Source organism: Vulpes vulpes, chromosome 12, assembly GCF_048418805.1.
Source record: "Vulpes vulpes isolate BD-2025 chromosome 12, VulVul3, whole genome shotgun sequence".
NCBI classification, from domain to species: Eukaryota; Metazoa; Chordata; class Mammalia; order Carnivora; family Canidae; genus Vulpes; species Vulpes vulpes.
Window position 1 is genome coordinate 100,700,234 of NC_132791.1, and position 19,947 is coordinate 100,720,180.

Sequence of the window (19,947 nt, forward strand, 5' to 3'; positions counted from 1 at the left end):
GGGAGCGTGCAGCGGGGGGCCTGGATGTGCAGCACGGTCGGGGATCCTGCAGCTGGGGGAGCGTGCACGGGGGGGGGGAGCGTGCACGGGGGGGGGAGCGTGCAGCGGGTGGGGGGAACGTGCAGGGGGCGGGAGCGTGCAGGGGGAGGAGCGTACATTGGGGGGAACGTGCAGGGGGCGGGAGCGAGCAGGGGGAGGAGCGTGCCTTAGGGGAGCGTGCCTCAGTCCGGGGGGCGTGCAGCGGGGGGCCTGGATGTGCAGCACGGTCGGGGATCCTGCAGCTGGGGGAGCCTGCACCGGGGACAGGGATCTTGCAGGGGGGCGGGGACCTGCTGCAGGGGGGGAATGTGCAGCGGGGGACAGGGCTCGTGCAGGGGGGGCGGGGACCTGCTGCGGGGGGGGGAATGTGCAGCGGGGGACAGGGATCGTGCAGGGGGGAGCGTGCAGCGGGGGCGGCGCCGCTCCATCCCGTGCGCTGCACCCAGCGCGGGGAAGGGGCGCCCAGCCGGGAGGACCCACGGCGTCTGCACCCGGGCCTCGCGCCGCCACGACGCGGGGACCCCGAGACCGCAGGCGGCCCGGGATCTCTCAGGGTGGCCCGGCGGGAGCCGCGGGTACTGGGCACGGGGAGGCCACCGCGTCTGCTCCTACGGGGACCCCCAGCCCCACCCCCCGCGGCGGCGACAAGACCCCCCGGGGCTGGCGCCTGAGTCCAGCCACACTCGGACAGAGCCCGGGAGGAACCCGGGGCGCAAGCGCTTTGGGAGTGTTGGTGACCGAGGTGTCCCGCAGTTCGCGAACCTCACCGCGAGCTGCCTTCGGACCCACCCACGGGCGCACAGACCCACCGCTACGAGTTGTAGGAGCTTGGAGCGCTAAGAGGGCAACGCCCCGTGGGTGCTGTCCCGACCCAGGCCCTTGCTTGGCTCCCAATTCCAAGGGATTGAAGACACGGGGCTGACGCCAGAAAGCTCAAACAAGCATCCAGATAAAATTGTGTGACTTGGGATTCCAGCAGATGATTACAGCCTGAGAAACAGAAGGGCCTCCGAAGCCCAGTCAGCACTTCCCCCGGCCCCCAGCACAGCAGCTCCGAGCCTGAGCCTCTCGCTGAGCCTTGATCTCAAATCACGCCTCCCGGGAGGTCTCCACCAGGCAGGCAGGTTGGACCTTCTGAGCTCCTGGCCCTAAACCTAACCCTGATTTGGGTTCTGCCCCAACCATGCCCCAAGGCCTGGCTCCAAACGTCCAAGGATGGGGGCCTAGTGAACGACAACAAAGGGTCGGCCAACCCTCCAGGTGGAAAAAGTGCCATTTGTATGAGGGGCTGATAGCAGGAGACCAGATAGTCGAAGGGCTCCTGGAGCCCAGGCCAATATCCAGCGCCTGGGAGCCTGAGCCTCACCCTAAACTCAGCCTTCTGGGGAAGTCTCCACCATGGAGGCAGATAGGACCTTCCATGCTCCAGGACTTTAACCCTAGTTTAACCCCAACCAGCCCCAGGGCTTGGTTCTAATTCCTGAGGCATTGAGGACACAGGAGTGACACCAGAAATCTCCGCCACCCACCGATTGATACGGTGCCGTTTGGGAAAGCGGCAGATAGATAGAGCTTGAACTACCTGAAGGGCCCATGAGACCAGTCCCAATTTCAGGACCCCCTGCACCCGAGCCTCACTCTTAACCTTGCCCTCAACTCAACACTGCTGAGAGGTTGGCCCAATGCCAGCCGATAGGAATGTCCAAGCTCTGGACCCAACCCTAACTCTAGTCACCACTTGACCATACTTTATCCAACTACTTCAAAGTCGTTCCTCTAGAAACTATTTGGGTTTTGGGCAATGAGGAGGGTGTATGTAGCTTTTTCTTTGAAACCCAACCCACCCTAGTCATTTAATTCACAATGAGAGGGGCCCCTGGACGCCTCAGTGATTGAGCATTTGTTTGCCTTAATCCCAGGGTCCTGGGATGGAGTCTCCCACTGGGCTCCCTGCAGGGAGCCCACTTCTCCCTCTCCCTGTGTCTCTTATGAATAAATTAATATGATCTTTAAAAACAAAAAGAAAGTTTGATAAGAAAGGAGTTAAGAGAAAACTTTTCCACTTGTTTTTATATTTTGGCATCGAATATTTGTTGACAAGCCGGGGGGGGGGGGGAGAGGGGTATTCAAAAATGTATTCCAGCTCACATTTATCTTTCTTATGGATAATTAACTCACTTTTGCTGGATCTCTGTTCAATTGAGAATTCCTCACAATTATGTTATGAATGACAGAGTGGAGAAAACACAGACCTCAGTGTCTCATAGGAGTTCTAATTCTAAACTCTTTGTAGTTGTGAGACTTCAAGCAAATTATTAGAAATTATTAATATTCATTTATAGCAAAAATGTTAGTGGTTCATATTTGGAAGATTGTGCTAAGTGCTGGGGATATGTCAGTAACCTTACAGAGCAGAGGTGAGCCAGGTAATATAACTGTTTAATTATGATTATTATAACATCTTCAAAGGAGTGTAGGGTCTGTAAAAATGAACAGGGAGGTTCAGCTTTGGGAGTTTAGAGAAATTAATATCAAATTCTGGGTTTTTTCGGTTTTCCTTTTTTTTGGTTTTTAAAAAATTTCAGTTTAGAATTTTAAAAATTATTTTCAAATGTGTGAAAAGTATGAGGAATAAATAAATCCCTATGTACCTATCTTCCAAGGTCAATAATTTTCAATAGTTCTGCATGGCAGGAGGCCAAAGCCTTTCAGGCAAATGGAGTAGCAAATCCATAGACACTGAGGCCCCAGGGTACACTTGGCAACTGAAAGGAAGACTAACAGGGACAGCATAGACATCGCTGGAATGTTTATTTGGAGAATGGAGTCAATGTATGTGGAAGTTGGGGGCAAGAGTGGATTCATGGATACCAGTCAGAAGCTACTGAGTAGTTTGGGTAAAAGAATTTAGAAGCTTGGAATACGGTTTCGGCAGCGGAGGGGCGGATAAGTGAGAAATTTACAACTGGGAGGTGGGACGGGCTGGATTTGGATGAGACAAGTGTTCATGAAAATCCCAGGTTTCAGCACGAGCATGAGCTATTGGGTGGATGTCACTGCCACTACTGAGATGGATAATTATCTTATTTGGGGATGAGAAAAATTTAGGTTGAAGAACTTCTCATTCAGGTGGCAATGACAGGTAGTGCAATGGGGCTATGGCTGAGCAGCATGGAGAGGTCCTTTGGAAATATAAAATTGAGAGTCAAAGCAAAGACACAGTAAGATTGTCAAACTGGGGGTACCTGGGTGGCTCAGTGATTGAGCATCTGACTTTGGCTCAGGGTGTGATCCCGGGGTCCTGGGACCAAGTCCCACATGGGGCTCCCCGCAGGGAGCCTGCTTCTCCCTCTGCCTCTGTGTCTCTCATGAATAAATAAATAAAATCTTACAAAAAAAAGAAAGGTCAAACTGTGTCGTAAGGCCTAATTGAGGCAACAATGGCAAATGGATAAATTCAAACAAGACCAAACTCTACTTCCACTATACTTTTGAGGGTACGACGAAGAATCCTTTTCTCTTCCCCAGGCGGACACTTTCCCAACTTGCTTAAATTATAGTTTTAGTTTTCTACAATTTTTTTTAATTTCAACACTTATTACAGTATATTCCTACATAGACCTTGCGATCTAATTCTGTTTCTACTCAGTCCCAGCTCTTCCCCTTATATTTTGTGTTCTATTTACTTCTCAAGTGCTGAGACACTTGTGGGATCTAAGAAATGGCAGTTACCTCTAGTTCTCCAAGGGAGTTACAGGACCAGCACCAACAATATTGATGTGAAAATGTTGGGGTTCAGAAGTGAAGAGTGAAGAAAGAATTCTTGAGATGTCTTTGGTGCAGAGACCATTTTATTAAAGCACAGGGACAGGACCCGTGGGCACAAAGAACTGCACAGGGGTTGTGAGGAGTGGCTGATTATATACTTTCAAGGAGAGAGTTAGGGAAAGGGTAAATATCTTTGGAATTTGGAAACAAGGTTTCCAGCACCTTGAGGGGCTAGCTGTTGTTAGGAAAAGGTCATTTACTCTATTGTCCAGGAAAACCTTAGTCCTAAAACTGTCTAAACAGTGGGGATATGCTTGGAGGATGATTGCTAACATGTATCTTGGGCGGAGGGTAGAGATAAAGGAAGTTTCCAAAGGGATTTTTAGGTTAGAAGACTTAGAGGATCCTGGAGGTGAGGCTAATGTGAAGCTAAGGTTGCCTTCACCTCTAGCAAAGTATTAACATGAAGGGAGTTAAGCTCCTTGAGGAAGGTCACACTGCCTGGTATCAAGTACTTCTCAATGGATATAAGTTGTAAGAAGTCTAATTTTTTTTCTATGTTTCTTTTACCTTTGTTCTCCCCATCAAATATTATCTGGGAACTTGTCAGAAATACAAGCTCTCTGGCACGACCTTAGACTTACAGAATCTGAAATTAGTGATTCCTGTTATAACAAATCCTTTTGCTGGTTTTAACGTCTCCCAAATTTGAGAATTTCTGCTCTGGATACCTAACTTTACCTCCACCCCTACTTCCTTAGATGGAGAAAGAACATTCCTTTCTTCTGGTTTCAGCAGCTAGGACCATTCCTTAAGTATTGGTTACTGAATGTGTAGGCTACTTCAAGGTTTTTTTGTTTGTTGTTTTTAAGTAGGCTCCATGCCCAGCGTGGAGCCCAACCTTGGGGTTGAACTCACCACCCTGAGATTAAGACCTGGGCTGAGATCAAGCGTTGGAGGCGAAGGTGCACACCTAGGAGTTGCGTCTTTCCAGTGTCAGCGTTATTCAATCATAAATCAAAGTTAAATCACAATTATAAAGCAGGTTCAGGATTCCAAACCCAAGGATACTTTCACCCTGTGATCGCGCTTGCAGTGGGGAGGGGCCTCCTCCGTGCAGGAGCTGAGGGATCTGGGCTGTTGGATCAATCTGGTGGCAGTCGCCTTTCTGAAGTGGTCAGAGGTAGGGGGGCCAGGTCTGAAGAGTCTGACGGTTTGCTGCCAAAATCCTCCCTTTATAAGGGGATTTAAGCTGTTCTGGGCCTCTGTGGATCTCCTCTGGCTCTGCTCATTACCTGTAACTCCCATCTGCAGTACCTTTAACTGCCGGTGTCATTGCCCCCAGGAGCCCGAGGTTTCCTGAAGGTCAGGCATTGCTTAGAACAGACCACGTTAGAGCTTTAAAGACCAGCACTTGGAGGCTGACCCCAGCAGCCCCCCCACCTGGAGATCGGTCCGCAGCAGCGCCCCAGGCCCACGCCGCCCCCCCAGCCCCCCGCGCCCAGCAGCCCCCCCACCTGGAGGTCGGACCGCAGCAGCGCCCCAGGCCCACGCCGCCCCCCCCAGCGCCCCCCGCGCCCAGCAGCCCCCCCACCTGGAGATCGGTCCGCAGCAGCGCCCCAGGCCCACGCCGCCCCCCCAGCTCCGCCCCGCGCCCAGCAGCCCCCTCACCTGGAGGTCCGCCTGCAGCAGCGCCCCAGGCCCACACCACCGCCCCCGGCGCCCAGCAGCCCCCCACCTGGAGGTCGGACCGCAGCAGCGCCCCAGGCCCACGGCCACCCTCCCAGCCCCCCCCGCGCCCAGCATCCCCCCACCTGGAGGTCCGCCTGTAGCAGCACCCCAGGCCCACGCCGCCGCCCCCCGCGCCCCCGCGCCCCCGCGAGGGCCGTCTCGCAGCCGCAGCGCAGCGGGTTCCACGCTCGGAGGAGGCGGCCACCGCGCATGCTCACTGCACAGCCGGAGGCAGCGCGTCGCGCGGTGGCCGGGAAGCCCCGCCCCGCCCCGAGCGTCCTCCAATCGCAGCGCACGCGTGGCGCCCCGCGCTGGGAGGACGGCGCTTCCGGAGAGCCCCGCCCCCTGCCGAGCGCTGGCCAATGGCAGCGCGCGGCGCGGCGAGAGCCCGGGGACGCGCGCAGCCTTGCGGCGCCTCGGCGGGGGCGCGGCTGTGGGGCGGTGGGCGCGCGGCGGCGGCGGCGGCGCGTGTGGAGATGCCCGGCGGCCGCAAGGTGAGGGGTGAGCCGCCGCGGGGCCCTGGCCCTGTCCGCGTGTTCCCCGGCGGCCGGCGGGCTGCGGGGAGCTGGGAGCCGCGGTGGCGGCGGGGCGCGGGCCGGGTCTGCCGCTAGCGGCGCGGCCCGAGCGGCTCCGGGGGCGGGGCGGGGGGCGGGGCCGCGGGGCGCCCGTGCGAAGTGTGTCGCTCAGGGCCCACGCACTCCCGAGGGCCGCCCTGAGGTGGAGCGAGCCTGGGGTCGGGGGGATGCGGTTTGGGGGCGTCAGAGTGGGAATTGGGGCGCCGGAAGGAGGAAGCAGGTCACTCGGGGGTCAGCTGTGTAGCTTATGCAGGGTTTGGAACGAGGGAGCTTCGTGAACACGGGCGGCTGCTTCTGTGACCCGGTGGCGTTCCCCAAGGCGGGTGGCCGCGGAGTCGGCGCCTGGGCCACCGAGAGTTCCTGTCAGCGTTCCCGTTACACCCTGACTTAGAAATCTTGGTTTTTGGCTTGAGACTCCATTCTGCTCTCTTCATTCTATCAGTTTTCAAGAACTTACCAGTTTTTCTTTTTTCTTTTTCTTTTTTTTTAAATAAGATTTTACTTATTTAGTTATGAGAGACACAAAGAGGCAGAGACCCCGGCAGAGGGAGAAGAACGCTTCCTGCAGGGAGCCGGCTGTGGGACTCCCTCCCAGGACCCTGGGGTCACACCCTGACCCACCCCCCCCTCGTTTTTAAATAATTGCATTAGTGATCTGTTGCTTTTTTAGTGAATTGCCTCAAAACAACAAAGAGGTTAAGTAGTTTGCCCAAGGTCACAAAGCAATTCGGCGAAGAAGCCAGGTTTTGTGCCCAGGTAGTCACTTGGAGACCTTGCTTTCTTTTCTTTTTTCTTTATAAATTTATTTTTTATTTGTGTTCAATGTATAGAAAATAACGAGACCTTGCTTTCGTTCAGGTTCCCGTAACCTGTGATTCGTGGCTTCCGCGGTGTGGCCGTCCCTTACTCCTTGACTTTACAACTTTGTTCATGATTTATTCTCTAGGTAAAGCAAGTGACTGTGCTCATTGTACTTTCTTGCCTCTTGGTATTCGCTCGTGTTCTTGGCTTGGAGTGATGCTGTTTCTTTCATTTCTGCTGATTGGAGCCTTAGTCATCTGTCGAGATCCACCCCCAATCTCACCTTCACTCTGTCCCAATTGTAAATAAACTTTATTCTGCATTCCTGTGAAACTTTGTCTTTATCATTCGTATAGCTTCAGGTCTTACTAGGTTTACTTGAACCTATCCTTGTGATGTAGACGTTTTCAGATGATGTCTTCACCCGGTGTCCCCCGCGAGCATCTGCCATAATCACTTGTACATATTAAGTTCCCAATAATTACCTGTTGAATGAATGGAAGCGGTACTAATTCACAAGATTTGCGGGTTGTTCTAACTCTGAAGAAACATAGGGAAACACCTTAGTCAGAAGACTTGGGGGCCAGCCTCAGCTCTGCAAGCAACTAATTTTGTGATTTTGGACAAGCTATGTAGATCTTTCTGGACTCTTAAGGTTAAAGTTGGTAAGATCATGGACTACAGTGGTAGAATCGGGAATTGTATTGGGAGAGGACTTAGATGATAAATTATTAGAGGAAGATGAGATTTAGGCACCTGGAAATTGAAGGATGAAGAGGGGAGAATTAATGGTGACTCAGAAGTTGAACCTCTGAAAAATAGAAAGGTTGAGGAAAATTCGTTGATTCTTACCTGGTATTAGGATGTACAGGTATGTGAAACTTCAGCCCAGGGGAGAGATTGGGGCAGGCAGTTGCTCAAAGGCTAGGAGTATTTTAGTTCTTTCCTCCCTCCTGCCTTAGGCCCCTGACTGTCCCTTCAAGTTCTTTTTTCCTTTATGCTTTATGTTCCCTTTCCTTGCTAAATACCAACAAATGACCACAATTACTCCCTTTCTCTCCCATTTGCTAAATTACCTTTTGAGATTTCCTGATCTTCCCCTTTACTCACAGTTCCTTTGCCTCCTCAGACTGAATTATAGCTCTTTCTGTTCTCTCCACACTTACCTACTGGAGGAAGAACTATCTTGGCAAGACCCTAAAAGGGAGTAAAGGGAAATTGTATCTTCCTAATGACACCCTCCTTCCTTAGTCTTTTGGGTTATCATCAGAAAACTTGCTTTATTTCTGGTGCTTCTTGCATAATGGCAAGGGTATGATGGTAGGTATAAATTAAATGCAATTTAATTAATTAAATGCAGTTTGAATGGAAGAATACACAGGACTACATTTCAAGTGAAAAGTGTTTTTCAAGAAGGGAAAACATTTTGCTTCTTTGAAGCAGGAGGGATGGAACCAATAGATAAAATAAGGACCCTTTACTAGAAAGATTCATTTCTGTTACAGAAAGGGATTAATTTTGGAGAATAGGAACATTTTTCTTCTGAGACCATAGGGAAGGGGAACTCAGGGAAAGATGTGATGACTTGAACTATGACAGCAACATGGAGGGGTAAAGGGAACTGTGGGTACGGAATTGATGTATGTATGTGATTGTGTGTATGTGTGTATGTAAGAGTGTGTGAGTAGAGAGCAAGGGAATGATTAAGAGTGTTTACCAGCGTTGCCCGAGGACATGTAATAAAACAGGAAGGAAGTTCTCATTTTGGGGTCATTAGCCCTATGGATTGATGGTTGGTAAAGTGAATTTGTAGCAGGGAAGGAGTCTTAATGCTTGAAAGGCAATGCTGGAGTCGTTGGCCGTAGAGTGCAGAATGTAGGGGAGACATCGTGATTGGGACCAGGCCAGTGACTGATAAAATGAATGGGCGTGAGACTTAAGAGAGTCCCAGTGAATTCCCAGATACTCAGAGAATTCACAGATACCCAGTCAGAAACTCAGCCAGTCATACCTTCTTTATGTAGAAGGTGCACATTATAGTTAACATCAAGCACTTTTGTCAAAATGAGATAATGCGGGGTCGGTAGCTAGAATCGTTATTTCTGGAATTAGACCTACACGAGGAAAATCTTGACATGTTGCTTACCAGCTCTCTGACTAGGGCAATATACCTAACATTTCTAAGTTGTAGTTTTTTTTTTGTCTGTAAAGTAGGAATAATACCCATATCTTTTAGCATTACTGTGAGGGTTAAATAATGAGAATGCGTGAAATGATGTAGCACTCAATGTTAGTGGTAATGAAAGCAGATAATAAAACACTATGATAATGAAAGGATTTTTATATGAGGACAGACCTATTGTACATCCTCCACTGCTTTGCTTTTAGATTTCCCTGGAATTACTTCTTTCAGCTTGCTAAAGAAGGAGTAGGAAGAGGGAGCTTAGTTTTAAAGTTGTTCAGTGATGGGGAGAGATTCTCTTATAGTTATCTTGGTAGAAATACCTTATGGTTATGATTTTAGCCCTTGATAATCTCATTGAATGACTTACTAGTTTCACTTTTCAGAATTAGACTACTTAGTATTGACATCTTAGTCTACGTTATCCTTAAAATGGAAGGGAAAGAGAGCTAACGTTTATCAAAGATGTTCTATATGTCAAGTACTTTATTTATATATACATCTTATTTAAGGGAGATAGATTAATACTATTAATAATATGCTTATGTAAGCATTTACAAATAAGATAAAATAGTACAAAGAAGTTTCTCATGAAAATCATCAATCCTTGCTATATTCTTTCTTGTACTTAATTCTGTCCCTGAGAGGCAATTACTTTTTAAAATTGAGGTTAACTATAGAATACAGTTGTAAGGAGTAATAGGGAATTCCTATGTCCTTTACCTCGTTTGCTCCAGTAGTAACATTTTGCAAAACTGTAGTACATCACCACTGATATATAGACATTAATACAATCCAGTCATCTTACACAGATTTCCCTAGACTTGTGCGTGTTTAGTTCTGTACATTTTTACAAATGTATAGGGTCCTGTATCCACCACCACTAGAGATACTGAACAGTTCCATTTGTGCAAGGATCCTTTTAATAATCAATCATATCCTGTCCCTTCCAGTAACTTCCACCACTAACCACTGACAGTGGCTAATCTGTTCACCATTTTAAACATTGCACCATTTCAGAAATGTTACAAAGATGGACTTGTATGGTTTATAATCTTTTTGGATCCTTTTTTTCTTTTTTCTTTTCTCAGTATAACACTCTGGAGATTAATGCAAATTGTATGTATCAGTAGTTTGTTCATTTTTATTGCTGAGTAGTAGTCCATGGAATGATGTACTACAGTTTGGCCAACATTTTGCCTGTTGACAGACATTTGGCGTATGTCCAGTCTTGGCTATTGTAATAAAGTTGCTATGAACACTTGTGCAGATTTTTTTGGAACATAGGTTTTCTTTTTTCTTTATTTTAAAAAAAGATTTTATTGATTTTTTTAGAGAGAGAGAGTACAAATGAGAGAGCACAAGCAGGGGGAGTGAGCGGCAGAGGGAGAGGTAAAAGCAGACTCCCTGCTGAGCAGGGAGCCCAATGTGGGGCTCAGTCCCAGGCCCTGAGATTATGACCTGAGCTGAAGGCAGCTGCTTAACCGACTGTGCCACCCAAATGCCCATAGGTTTTCTTTTTTCTAAGATAGATGCCCAATAATGCAATTGCTATGTCCTAAGATAATTGGATGTTTATTTATTTAAAAAAAAATTTTAAGTAATCTCTGCACCCAGTGTGAGGCTCAGACTTGCAACCCTGAGATCAAGAGCTGCATGCCCTAAACAACCAGCCAGGCACCCCTGAATGTTTAGTTTTATAATAAACTTTTTCTTACAGTGGCTGTAGAATATTACAGTTGCTCTGGCAATGTGTGAGTGAATCAGTTTCATAGATAATAAATTTGTCCTTTTAAAGTATAGAGTTCATTGATTTTTAGTGTATTCGCAGTCGTGCAAATATTTCTAATTATAGAACATTTTCATCATCCTGAAAAGAAACCCCATAGCAACCACAAAGCTACCTTCTGTCTGCATGGATTTGCCTATTCTAGACATTTCATATAAATGGAATAAATATTTGGTCTTTTTTACTGGCTTCTTAGCATAATATTTTCAAGGAGCACCCATGGTTGTTGTAGGCATCAATACTTTATTCATTTTTATGGCTGAATAATCTTCTGTTGTATAGGTACACCACATTTAAAAAATCCATTCATCAATTGATGGGCATTTGGATTATTTCAGCTTTTTGGATGTTAGGAGTACTATGATTCTTTGTGCACCAATTTTGGGGTAGTTTTCATTTCTCTTGGATATAAATCTACCTGTAGAATTGCTGGGTCATATGATAATTCTGTGTTTAAGTTTTCAGAAATTGCTCACTGGGGGTTATGCTATATGTTGGCAAATTGAACTCCAATAAAAAAATAAATAAATAAAAAACCCAAAAAACAAAGAGCAAGCTGGGGGATTAAAAACTCTACCATATCATAATCACAGTAAATATAAATAGACTAAATACCCCAATTAAAAGGTAGAGATGATCAGATTGGATTTAAAAAAAGTAAGAATCAACTGTATCTTGCCTTTAAGGAATTCACCTTCAATATAAAAATGTATAGAGAATATTGTAATAAACATACTATACCCACCATTTAGCTTAAGAAACAAAATGTCATAAATACAAAGTAGATATCATTCCAAAATTATTGCTTTACCATTCCTATGCATTTTCTTTGTGTTTATTCTGACTGCATATCCGTATGCAGTGTGTGCGCATATGGTTTTAAACTTTATATAAATGATATCAAAGTGAAAAAAAAAGTTTTAAGGAATTGCCAAACTTTGTTCCAAAGAGATTGCATCATTTTATTGTCTCATTAGCAAGGAATGAGGATTTTAGTATCTCTCTACGTCCCTTTTAATACTTTTCATATGCTTGTCCCTTGATTTTAGCTGTCTTCAGGGGTAGAAACTGTTATCTCAGTGTTTTGGTTTTGATTTACATATCCCTAATGACTAATGATGTTGAATGTCTTTTCCAGTGCTTATTGGCCATTTTTCTATCTTATTTGAAGAGATATCTATTCAGGCTATTTGTCCATGTTTTAGTTGCATTATCTTTTTACCATTAGTGTTCTCTGTAAGTTCTTATACCACTCCTATATCAGATATATGATTTGTAAATATTTTCTTCCATTCTTTGGGCTGTTTTCTTAATAGTGTCACTTGAAGCACAAGTGTTTTTAAACTTTTGAAGTTCAATCTATTTTTACTTTTGTTGCTGCTACATTTGGTGTCCTATCTAAGAAATCATTGCCTAACCCAAGGTCATGAAGATTTATTTCTACATTTGTCCCAGCACCATTTGTCAAAAGATTATTCTTTCTCCACTATATTGTATTGGCTTTTCTTTCTTTCTTTTTTTGAAATTCAATTGACCATAAATATAAGTTTATTTCTTGATTCTGATTCTCTTTCACTGATGTATGTGCTATTCTTATGCCAGTACCATATTTTTTTTAAATTATTGTAGCTTGTGAAGTCTCTAATTTTTTTAGGTTTCAAGTTTATTAAAGTTGTTCTGGGTTCCTTGAATTTCCTTTTCTTTTTTTAGTTTTTATTTATTTATGATAGTCACACACAGAGAGAGAGAGAGGCAGAGACATAGGCAGAGGGAGAAGCAGACTCCATGCACCGGGAGCCCAATGTGGGATTCGATCCCGGGTCTCCAGGATTGTGCCCTGGGCCAAAGGCAGGAGCTAAACCGCTGTGCCACCCAGGGATCCCCAGTTCCTTGAATTTCCATGTGAATAATAACATGAGCTTGTCAATTTATGCAATTAGCCATCTCGGAATTTTATTGGATTTAGTTTGTAAATTGAAGAGTATTGTCATTAATACGTTTTCCAGGGCACCTGGGTGGATCAGTTGGTTAAGTGTCTGGGTCTTGATTTTGGCTCAGGTTATGATTTCAGAGCCATGAGATTGAGACCCTAGCTCAGCAGGCAGTCTGGTTAAGATTCTCTTTCTCCCTCCGGCTGCCCCCACACTCTTGCTCTTTCTCTCTTTATATTAAAAAAAAAAATTAAATTTTTCTTCTCCAATCCATGAACATGGGCTGTCTTTCCATGTTCTTTAGATCTTTAATTTCTCTCAACTGTATTTTGTAGTTTTCACTGTGAAAGTCTTGCACTTATTTGGTTAAATTTATTCCATCGACAGATGAATGGATAAAGAAGATCTGATATATCTGTATATGTATATTTACACATACACACAGTGGAATATTACTCAGCCATCAGAAAGGATGAATTCTTAACATTTACATTGATGTGGAAGGAATTGGAGAGTATTATGCTGAGCAATATAAGTCCATCAGAGAAAGCTAGTTATATGGTTTCACTCATATGAGGAATATAAAAACAGCACAGATTATGAGAGGGGAAGGGAGGGAAAACTGAATGGGCAGTCATCAGAGAGGGAGAAGAATCATAAGAGACTCAATTATAGGAAATAAACTAAGGGATGCTGGAGGGGAGGTGAATGGGGGGGATGAGGTAATTGGGTGATGGGCATTAAAGAGGGCACATGATGTGATGAATACTGGGTGTTATATGCAACTGATGAATCATTGAATACATATGAAACTAATGATGTACTGTATGGTAGCTGATTGAATATAAATAAATAAATTAAAAAATAGGCAACTGGTTGTCTCATAGGAAAAGCATGTGTTTCTTGATTTGGGGGTTGTGAGTTCTCTCTCTTCCCTGATTGCTCACTGGTAGCAAGCTGAGGGACAGCAGCCTCTATACTTAGACTGTGATAGACTTTAGATGTCATCAGCGTCTGTGAACCAATGATGATTTGTATGAGAAAAATGTACATAATCATTTAGTCATTTTAATGAACCCTTTTGTGGGGGGAGCACGGTGCACGGAGGTGATGAGATGGTTTAGGCACATGTCTCCTCCTGTTCTAAAGGAGGGAGTAGAATATGCTAGAGACATGATGGCCTCACAGAAGGAGGGATGTTTGTGGGGTATTGAGGGTTATGTCATGGAAGAGAAGAGCACTGGTTGGAGAGACCAAAGGCAGTGAAGAGTGCCATGGAGGCACATATGGTGGGGAAGATGTGCAGGCTCTTTTGAGTGAGAAGGAGAAAGACTGATTCGGGGAGTGGAGCGGGGGTTGAAGGCCAGGCTTGCTGGTATCTGAACCTGGGTTCAGGCTTTCATTTCATCGGATTCGTGGGAGAGTTTCTGTCACTGCCACTTGAGCTGCTGGAGAGCAGGGTCTTTCTTGCTCATCTTGTGTCCCTGGGCCCTGGCAGGATGTCTGCATGCGCTGGGCACTCAATAAATGCTGACTGGCTGAAGATAGGAATCTCAGATTTCTGTCATTTATATTAATTAGAGGGTTCTAGTCCCCATGGAATCGGAGTATGGATGAAATCTAGAGAAGCGTGGACAAGTCAAATGTAACCAAAGCTGTGACGGGCCTGAGAAATGTTCTATTACCTTGAGGGAAAGGACTCTGAGGAAACAAATGGGCAAATATTTGGTAGAATGAGCTTTGAGCATCACAGTGCTTGCTAACTAGCCGACTTGGTTAAAACTTTCTATCTGTTCCTCAGAATTGTCCATGAGTCATCATCTCCTCCATAAATTCCTGGGTGCAGTCCATTGGGATTTATGCAGATACTCCAAAAAACTTGCCCTTTGCATTCAGTTAGACATCTCATTTGTTCCCCAGATTTATTAAATGGTACCCCAAACAATTACTATTCAGAAACTTTCCAGGAAAGATTCTTCCCTGGAGCCTCCAGGCTGACACCCTCATTTGTGGCCTCTTGGCTCCAGAATTGTGAGAAGAATTTTGCTGTTTTAAGCCACTGAGTTTGTGGTCATTTGTTATAGCAACCTGAGGAAACAAATGTAGCTCTTTATGCTGTTTTGCTGGTTTATTACTTTTTGCTTCTCTCTCTCTCTTTTCCTTTTTCTCCTCCTTTTTCTCTCTATGCAAGTATGTGTCAATTCTTTCTGTACCATCTTCGAGTAATTGGACACCTCTACCCCTAAATATTTCCTAGAATAAGGATATTCTCCTACTAAGGAAGCTTCCTCAGAGCTGTCATGGGAAACTAGTGGAAGGAAATACCCTCTTGAGGATGGATGCTTCTTCCTCTTAGAGTCCTACCCAGCCATAGGAATTTCTACATAAAGAGGAATATGCTTAGCGCTATTTCATGTTAAAATATCATCTTTGTTATGGCTGAATATGTTTTTATGATTTTGTTTCCTCTTCCTACTTAAGTTTTAATGAGTATTTTAATCGTAATTCATTTTTTTTAAACCACAATGCTTTTGATAAGGGGTTATTCAGGTGATCAGTTCATAGTAGTTGGCTTTAATTTGATTTGTGATGCAAATCTAAAAGATTCTCCTTAAATAAAATGCAAATTTAAAAACTTATGAATACATGTCTGTTGTAGACATTTGTAAAAAAAATAGCAAGACTTACATAAAAATACTTGGAGAAAGTAAATCAGTGTTATCCCTGTTGCTAGATAAAACTATTTCACATTTTCTTCCCTTGAATATCTTAAATATACTCTTCTGTTTTTTTTTTTCTGGCATAAAGATGCTATCAACATCCCATGATAAGGTAATTTTTATTCACTTGTAGGTCATTTGTTCCTTTTTCTAGATGTTCAAGGGGTTTGTTTAAAAGTCTGTTTATTAGGATATATCTTGGTGTTGATTGCTTTTGGGTTGACATCAGATATGTGGTGTGCGTCAATATGCAGTTTCCTTTTTTTTTTTTTTTTTGAGATTTCAGGAAAGTTTTTCTGGAATGATCTTGGTCCCATTATCTTGGTTTTCTTCTTTTTCAGGGATTGCTATTATCTGTATATTATCTTGTATCCCAAGAGAGACTTGATAGATCACTCTCTTTCTCTTGAATCCTTTCACTTTCCTCATTGGAGGGGAGTGAACTTTAAAATTTCATCCTTATTACATTCCTCCTCCTCCTTTTTTTTTTTTTTTTTTTAATATTTTACTTATTCATGAGAAACACAGAGAGGCAGAGACATAGGCAGAGGGAGAAGCAGGCTCCTTGCAGGGAGCCTGATGTGGGACTCGATCCCAGGACTCCTGAAATCACCACCTGTGCCAAAGGTGCCTCACTTTCCTCCTCTTAATACTTTCTTAAGATATTATCTGTGATAGCTACTTGCTTTTGGATTTTTTCTAGTGTAGTCTTTCCCTGTGCTGATCTCCCCCCCTCCCATATTGAGAGAATATTTTATTTTCTGTTTCAAGTGTTTATTTAAATTCCGGTTAGTTAACATACAGTGTAATATTAGTTTCAGGAGTAGAATTTAGTGATTCATCACTTACATACAATACCCAGTGCTCCTCACAAGTGCCCTCCTTAGTTCCCATCACGCATTTAACCCATCCCCCCACTTACCTCTGTAGCAACCCTCAGTTTGTTCTCTGTAGTTGAGTTTGTTTTATGGTGTCTCTCTTTCTGTTCTCCCATGTTCATCTGTTTTGTTTCTTAGGTTCCACATATGAGTGAAATCAAATGGGGTTTGTCTTTTTCTGACTGGCTTATTTTGCTTAGCATGGTATAATCTGGCTCTATCCATGTTGTTGTAAATTGCAAGATTTCATTCTTTTTTATGGCTAATATTCCTTTGTATATATGTATGTGTGTGCATATATATATGTTATATTTCATATGTATACTTCAAGGAAAGTACAAGGAGAGTGTATGTAAATATATATAGGTGCTTTGTAATTACATGTATGCATCCCACATCCTCTTTATTATCCATTCATATGTGGATGTACATTTGGCTCTTTCCCTCAGCTGATTTTTTAAATTTTATTCTACAGCTTAAGATTTGTTGCTTCATTTCTGACTTTTTATAAGCTGAATGTGTTGTCTTATATTGAAATAGTTGGTTACACTTTGTTCTGTGAGCATGTCTTTGGTGTGCTTTCTTCGTACAAGTGTTGGGATGTTATTCTGCTCCATTTTGTTTTTTTCTAATAATAACTTTGTACCAGATTTGACCTTGATCCCTTTCTATTGCTTATTTTTCTGTTAGAGTTTCTGTGAATTTTTAGAAGAAGATAGGATTCAAAATAACTTTTATAATTTCTCTTGTTATAGTTTGCAAAAATATGGCCACTTGTTTGTTATTTAGACATTTCTTGGCTTGGTTCCCTTGCTCCACTCCATCTGGACCTTTTCTTTTCTTTGTCTGTACCATCTCTGTGCTGCTGAGCAGGTTGCCCTGCCAGCAGTTTCTCTGCAGTGTGAGGCTCTGTCCAAGAAGGTAGTCCTGGCTGACCAGTGCTGAGTGACAGACTGCTCGTCTGTCTTGGGTGGAACCCTTGCCCTCGCCCTCTTTCAGGTACCATTTCATTCTCAGATTGCTTGTTCCACTTCTTAGTGAATACCACGTGTCTGTGTGCTCCTTCACTTAAACTTTGCTCTCAGGTATAATAATCATATACAGGACCTTGGAGAGTTGAATGTTTGTCTTCACCCATTTGTATTTTAGAATTTGTTCTCTAATTGTACAAGTTTATGTGCTTTCTTGTTACTCTGTTTTACGAGGGGGTTCAGTCACTCCTGGGTTTCCACAGTGCTGTCAACTTAACATATATTTAATGAAGTTTTTTGTTTTTGTTTTTTTCTTTAAAAACCATCTCCACAGAGAAAAAGAAATTGGGATATAGAATACCCATGCTTTCCAAGAGAGAGTCCACTGAAGTTCAAAAGTTCAGGTCTCAGGACAGCAGGGGCAGCTGCTTCCCTCTCTGAAGCATGGCTCAGGTGTGGAGAAGGGTTTCAGGACACTTCTGGGACTCAGGTAAAGTAGTTGTAAAATTGTTTTCTTTGAATGCCAAAGGCTACTCAGATTCCTGAATATTTAGGCCATTGTAATTAGATTTCTTTGGAATTCTATTCCTTATTTCAGGACACAGTAATTTGTATGGTCTTCTTTTTTCAACCTTGAATTCCTTTAATAATTGTCGCAAGTTAGTAATCAAATTACCTCTTTATGCCAGACCCAACCTTTGAAATTCTTTGTAAATGAAGGACACCTACTGAAGAAATTTCTTAGAAGGTGAAATCTTTGAGCATTCTACTCTTTTTCTCTCTTTATGAAATGCCTCTATACTCAGAATCTTTTGGCCACAAGATATTCTGGTTAATTTTTTATTTTTATTTTTATTTTTTTAAAAAGATTTATTTATTTATTTATGATAGACATAGAAAGAGAGAGAGAGGCAGAGACACAGGAGGAGGGAGAAGCAGGCTCCATGCCGGGAGCCCGACGTGGGACTCCATCCCGGGACTGCAGGATCGCGCCCCGGGCCAAAGGCAGGCGCTAAACCGCTGAGCCACCCAGGGATCCCCTGGTTAATTTTTTTATATATGCTAATTTGAAATCCTGTAGTATAGATATGTACAAAATGGAGTGCTGTTATAAACTCTTAATGGTTAGCTTTATTTAAGTTCTGGTAAAATATAAAAATTTATATTATGAGGAGTGTATGCTTTGGGAATACTTATTGGTAAATATAAAAATTGGTAAATATAAAAAGAGAAGTATTTTAAGGAGGGTATAGTTTAAGGTTTTGAATATTTTACAAAATATTTTTGGTTTTAGCCCTTGTCATGTAAATTATTACATCATCATCATTATTAACCTTATTATCATCTTATTCTCAGTCATTAACAGCTGAAGAGAAGATTGTTACAGAAAAGCACCTCGAATTGTCCCCTAGATTCCAGAAAGGTAATGTTCTGTTGATTTCTTGACAGAAAAGATATAAAGCTAATAGATCTTTCTTTGATTTATTATATAGTTTGGATAGAATATATATTTATGATTGAGGCACCCTGAAGTGAAAGATTTTTAAAATATCTTTTTTGCTGCTCAAATAAAATTGGGTTTCTGTTGGGAAGCAAAGGGGGTGGATAAGAGGGAGGCTGCTGGCTCTGCTGCCACACTTGGTGGATGGTCAAGGAAAGTCAGGGCTTGAGACCTTAGGAATCTCCTTTGGTTCTATGGGGTCCTGACTGTGTCCTGACTGTGTCCTGACTGTGTGATTTGGGAGAGAAACTACACATGCTAAGCCTCCATTTCTCCATCTAGAAAATGCTTATAAGCATGTGTGCCTCATTGGGTTATTGTGAATTAAAAAAAGGTAATCAAATGTCTATTTCAAAGGCTTGCCTTTAGTAGATTGATTTATGGCAGCAGTTGCTCTTATGTCCAATGGCAAAAAGAGCTATGTGAAAGCCTGCTAAAAATTCTGCAGAGAGGGAAAACTTTCTGTGAATAAGAGCTATTTAATTATTTCATTAATATTTAGGGTGTTCTTTTTATTCAAATGAAAAAATCTCCCCAATTTTTAAATTCATAAAACATTGTGTTATAAAATAAGCTAATATGTTTTTTTGTAATACCATAATCTTCTGATGGAACTGCGGAATTTAACTTTTCTTGTTATTAGTGCCAAATACTGTGATTTTCAAAGATCAGTTTAATTGTGACTTCTATCTAAAGTGTCCTGTGTAGAAAAGATTTTCTCTTATAGATGTGGCTGTTGCCTTTTTCTGGTGATTTTAAGTGAGTATAGCCAAATTCAACTTGAAGAAAAAAGAAAAATAATCTATGGCTTTGTATTTAATTACAAAATGATCTTTTGAGGGATGCCTGGGTGGCTTAGTGGTTGAGCATCTGCCTTTGGCTCAGGGTTTGATCCTAGAGTCCCGGGGTCGAGTCCCACATCGGCCTCCCTGCAGGGAGCCTGCTTCTCCCTTGCCTGTGTCTCTACCTCTCAGTGTCTCTCATGAATAAATAGATAAAGTCTTAAAAAAAGAAAAAAAGAAGAAACACAAAATGATCTTTTGAGATGGTTTTCCTGTGCC

At 43.4% G+C, this 19,947-nt stretch overlaps 1 protein-coding gene across 5 annotated transcripts in view; it reads left to right on the plus strand.

Annotated features, from left to right (window-relative positions):
• Positions 1–5,926: 5,926 nt before the first annotated feature.
• The window catches only part of SPIDR (scaffold protein involved in DNA repair), a 418,420-nt gene continuing 404,399 nt past the window's right edge, over positions 5,927–19,947 (plus strand). For 3 of the 5 annotated variants that reach the window (XR_011995736.1, XR_011995737.1, XM_072729264.1), the window contains exons 1-3: positions 5,927–6,032; positions 17,720–17,875; positions 18,742–18,808. Coding sequence is in view for 2 of the 5 variants with exons in the window: in XM_072729264.1 (XP_072585365.1) it covers positions 6,015–6,032; positions 17,720–17,875; positions 18,742–18,808 (241 nt within the window). In the remaining 3 variants the exon portion in view is untranslated. Of the gene's footprint in view, positions 6,033–17,287; positions 17,414–17,719; positions 17,876–18,741; positions 18,809–19,947 lie in introns of all 5 variants that reach the window. The other 2 variants (XM_072729266.1, XM_072729265.1) reach the window with 2 other exon arrangements.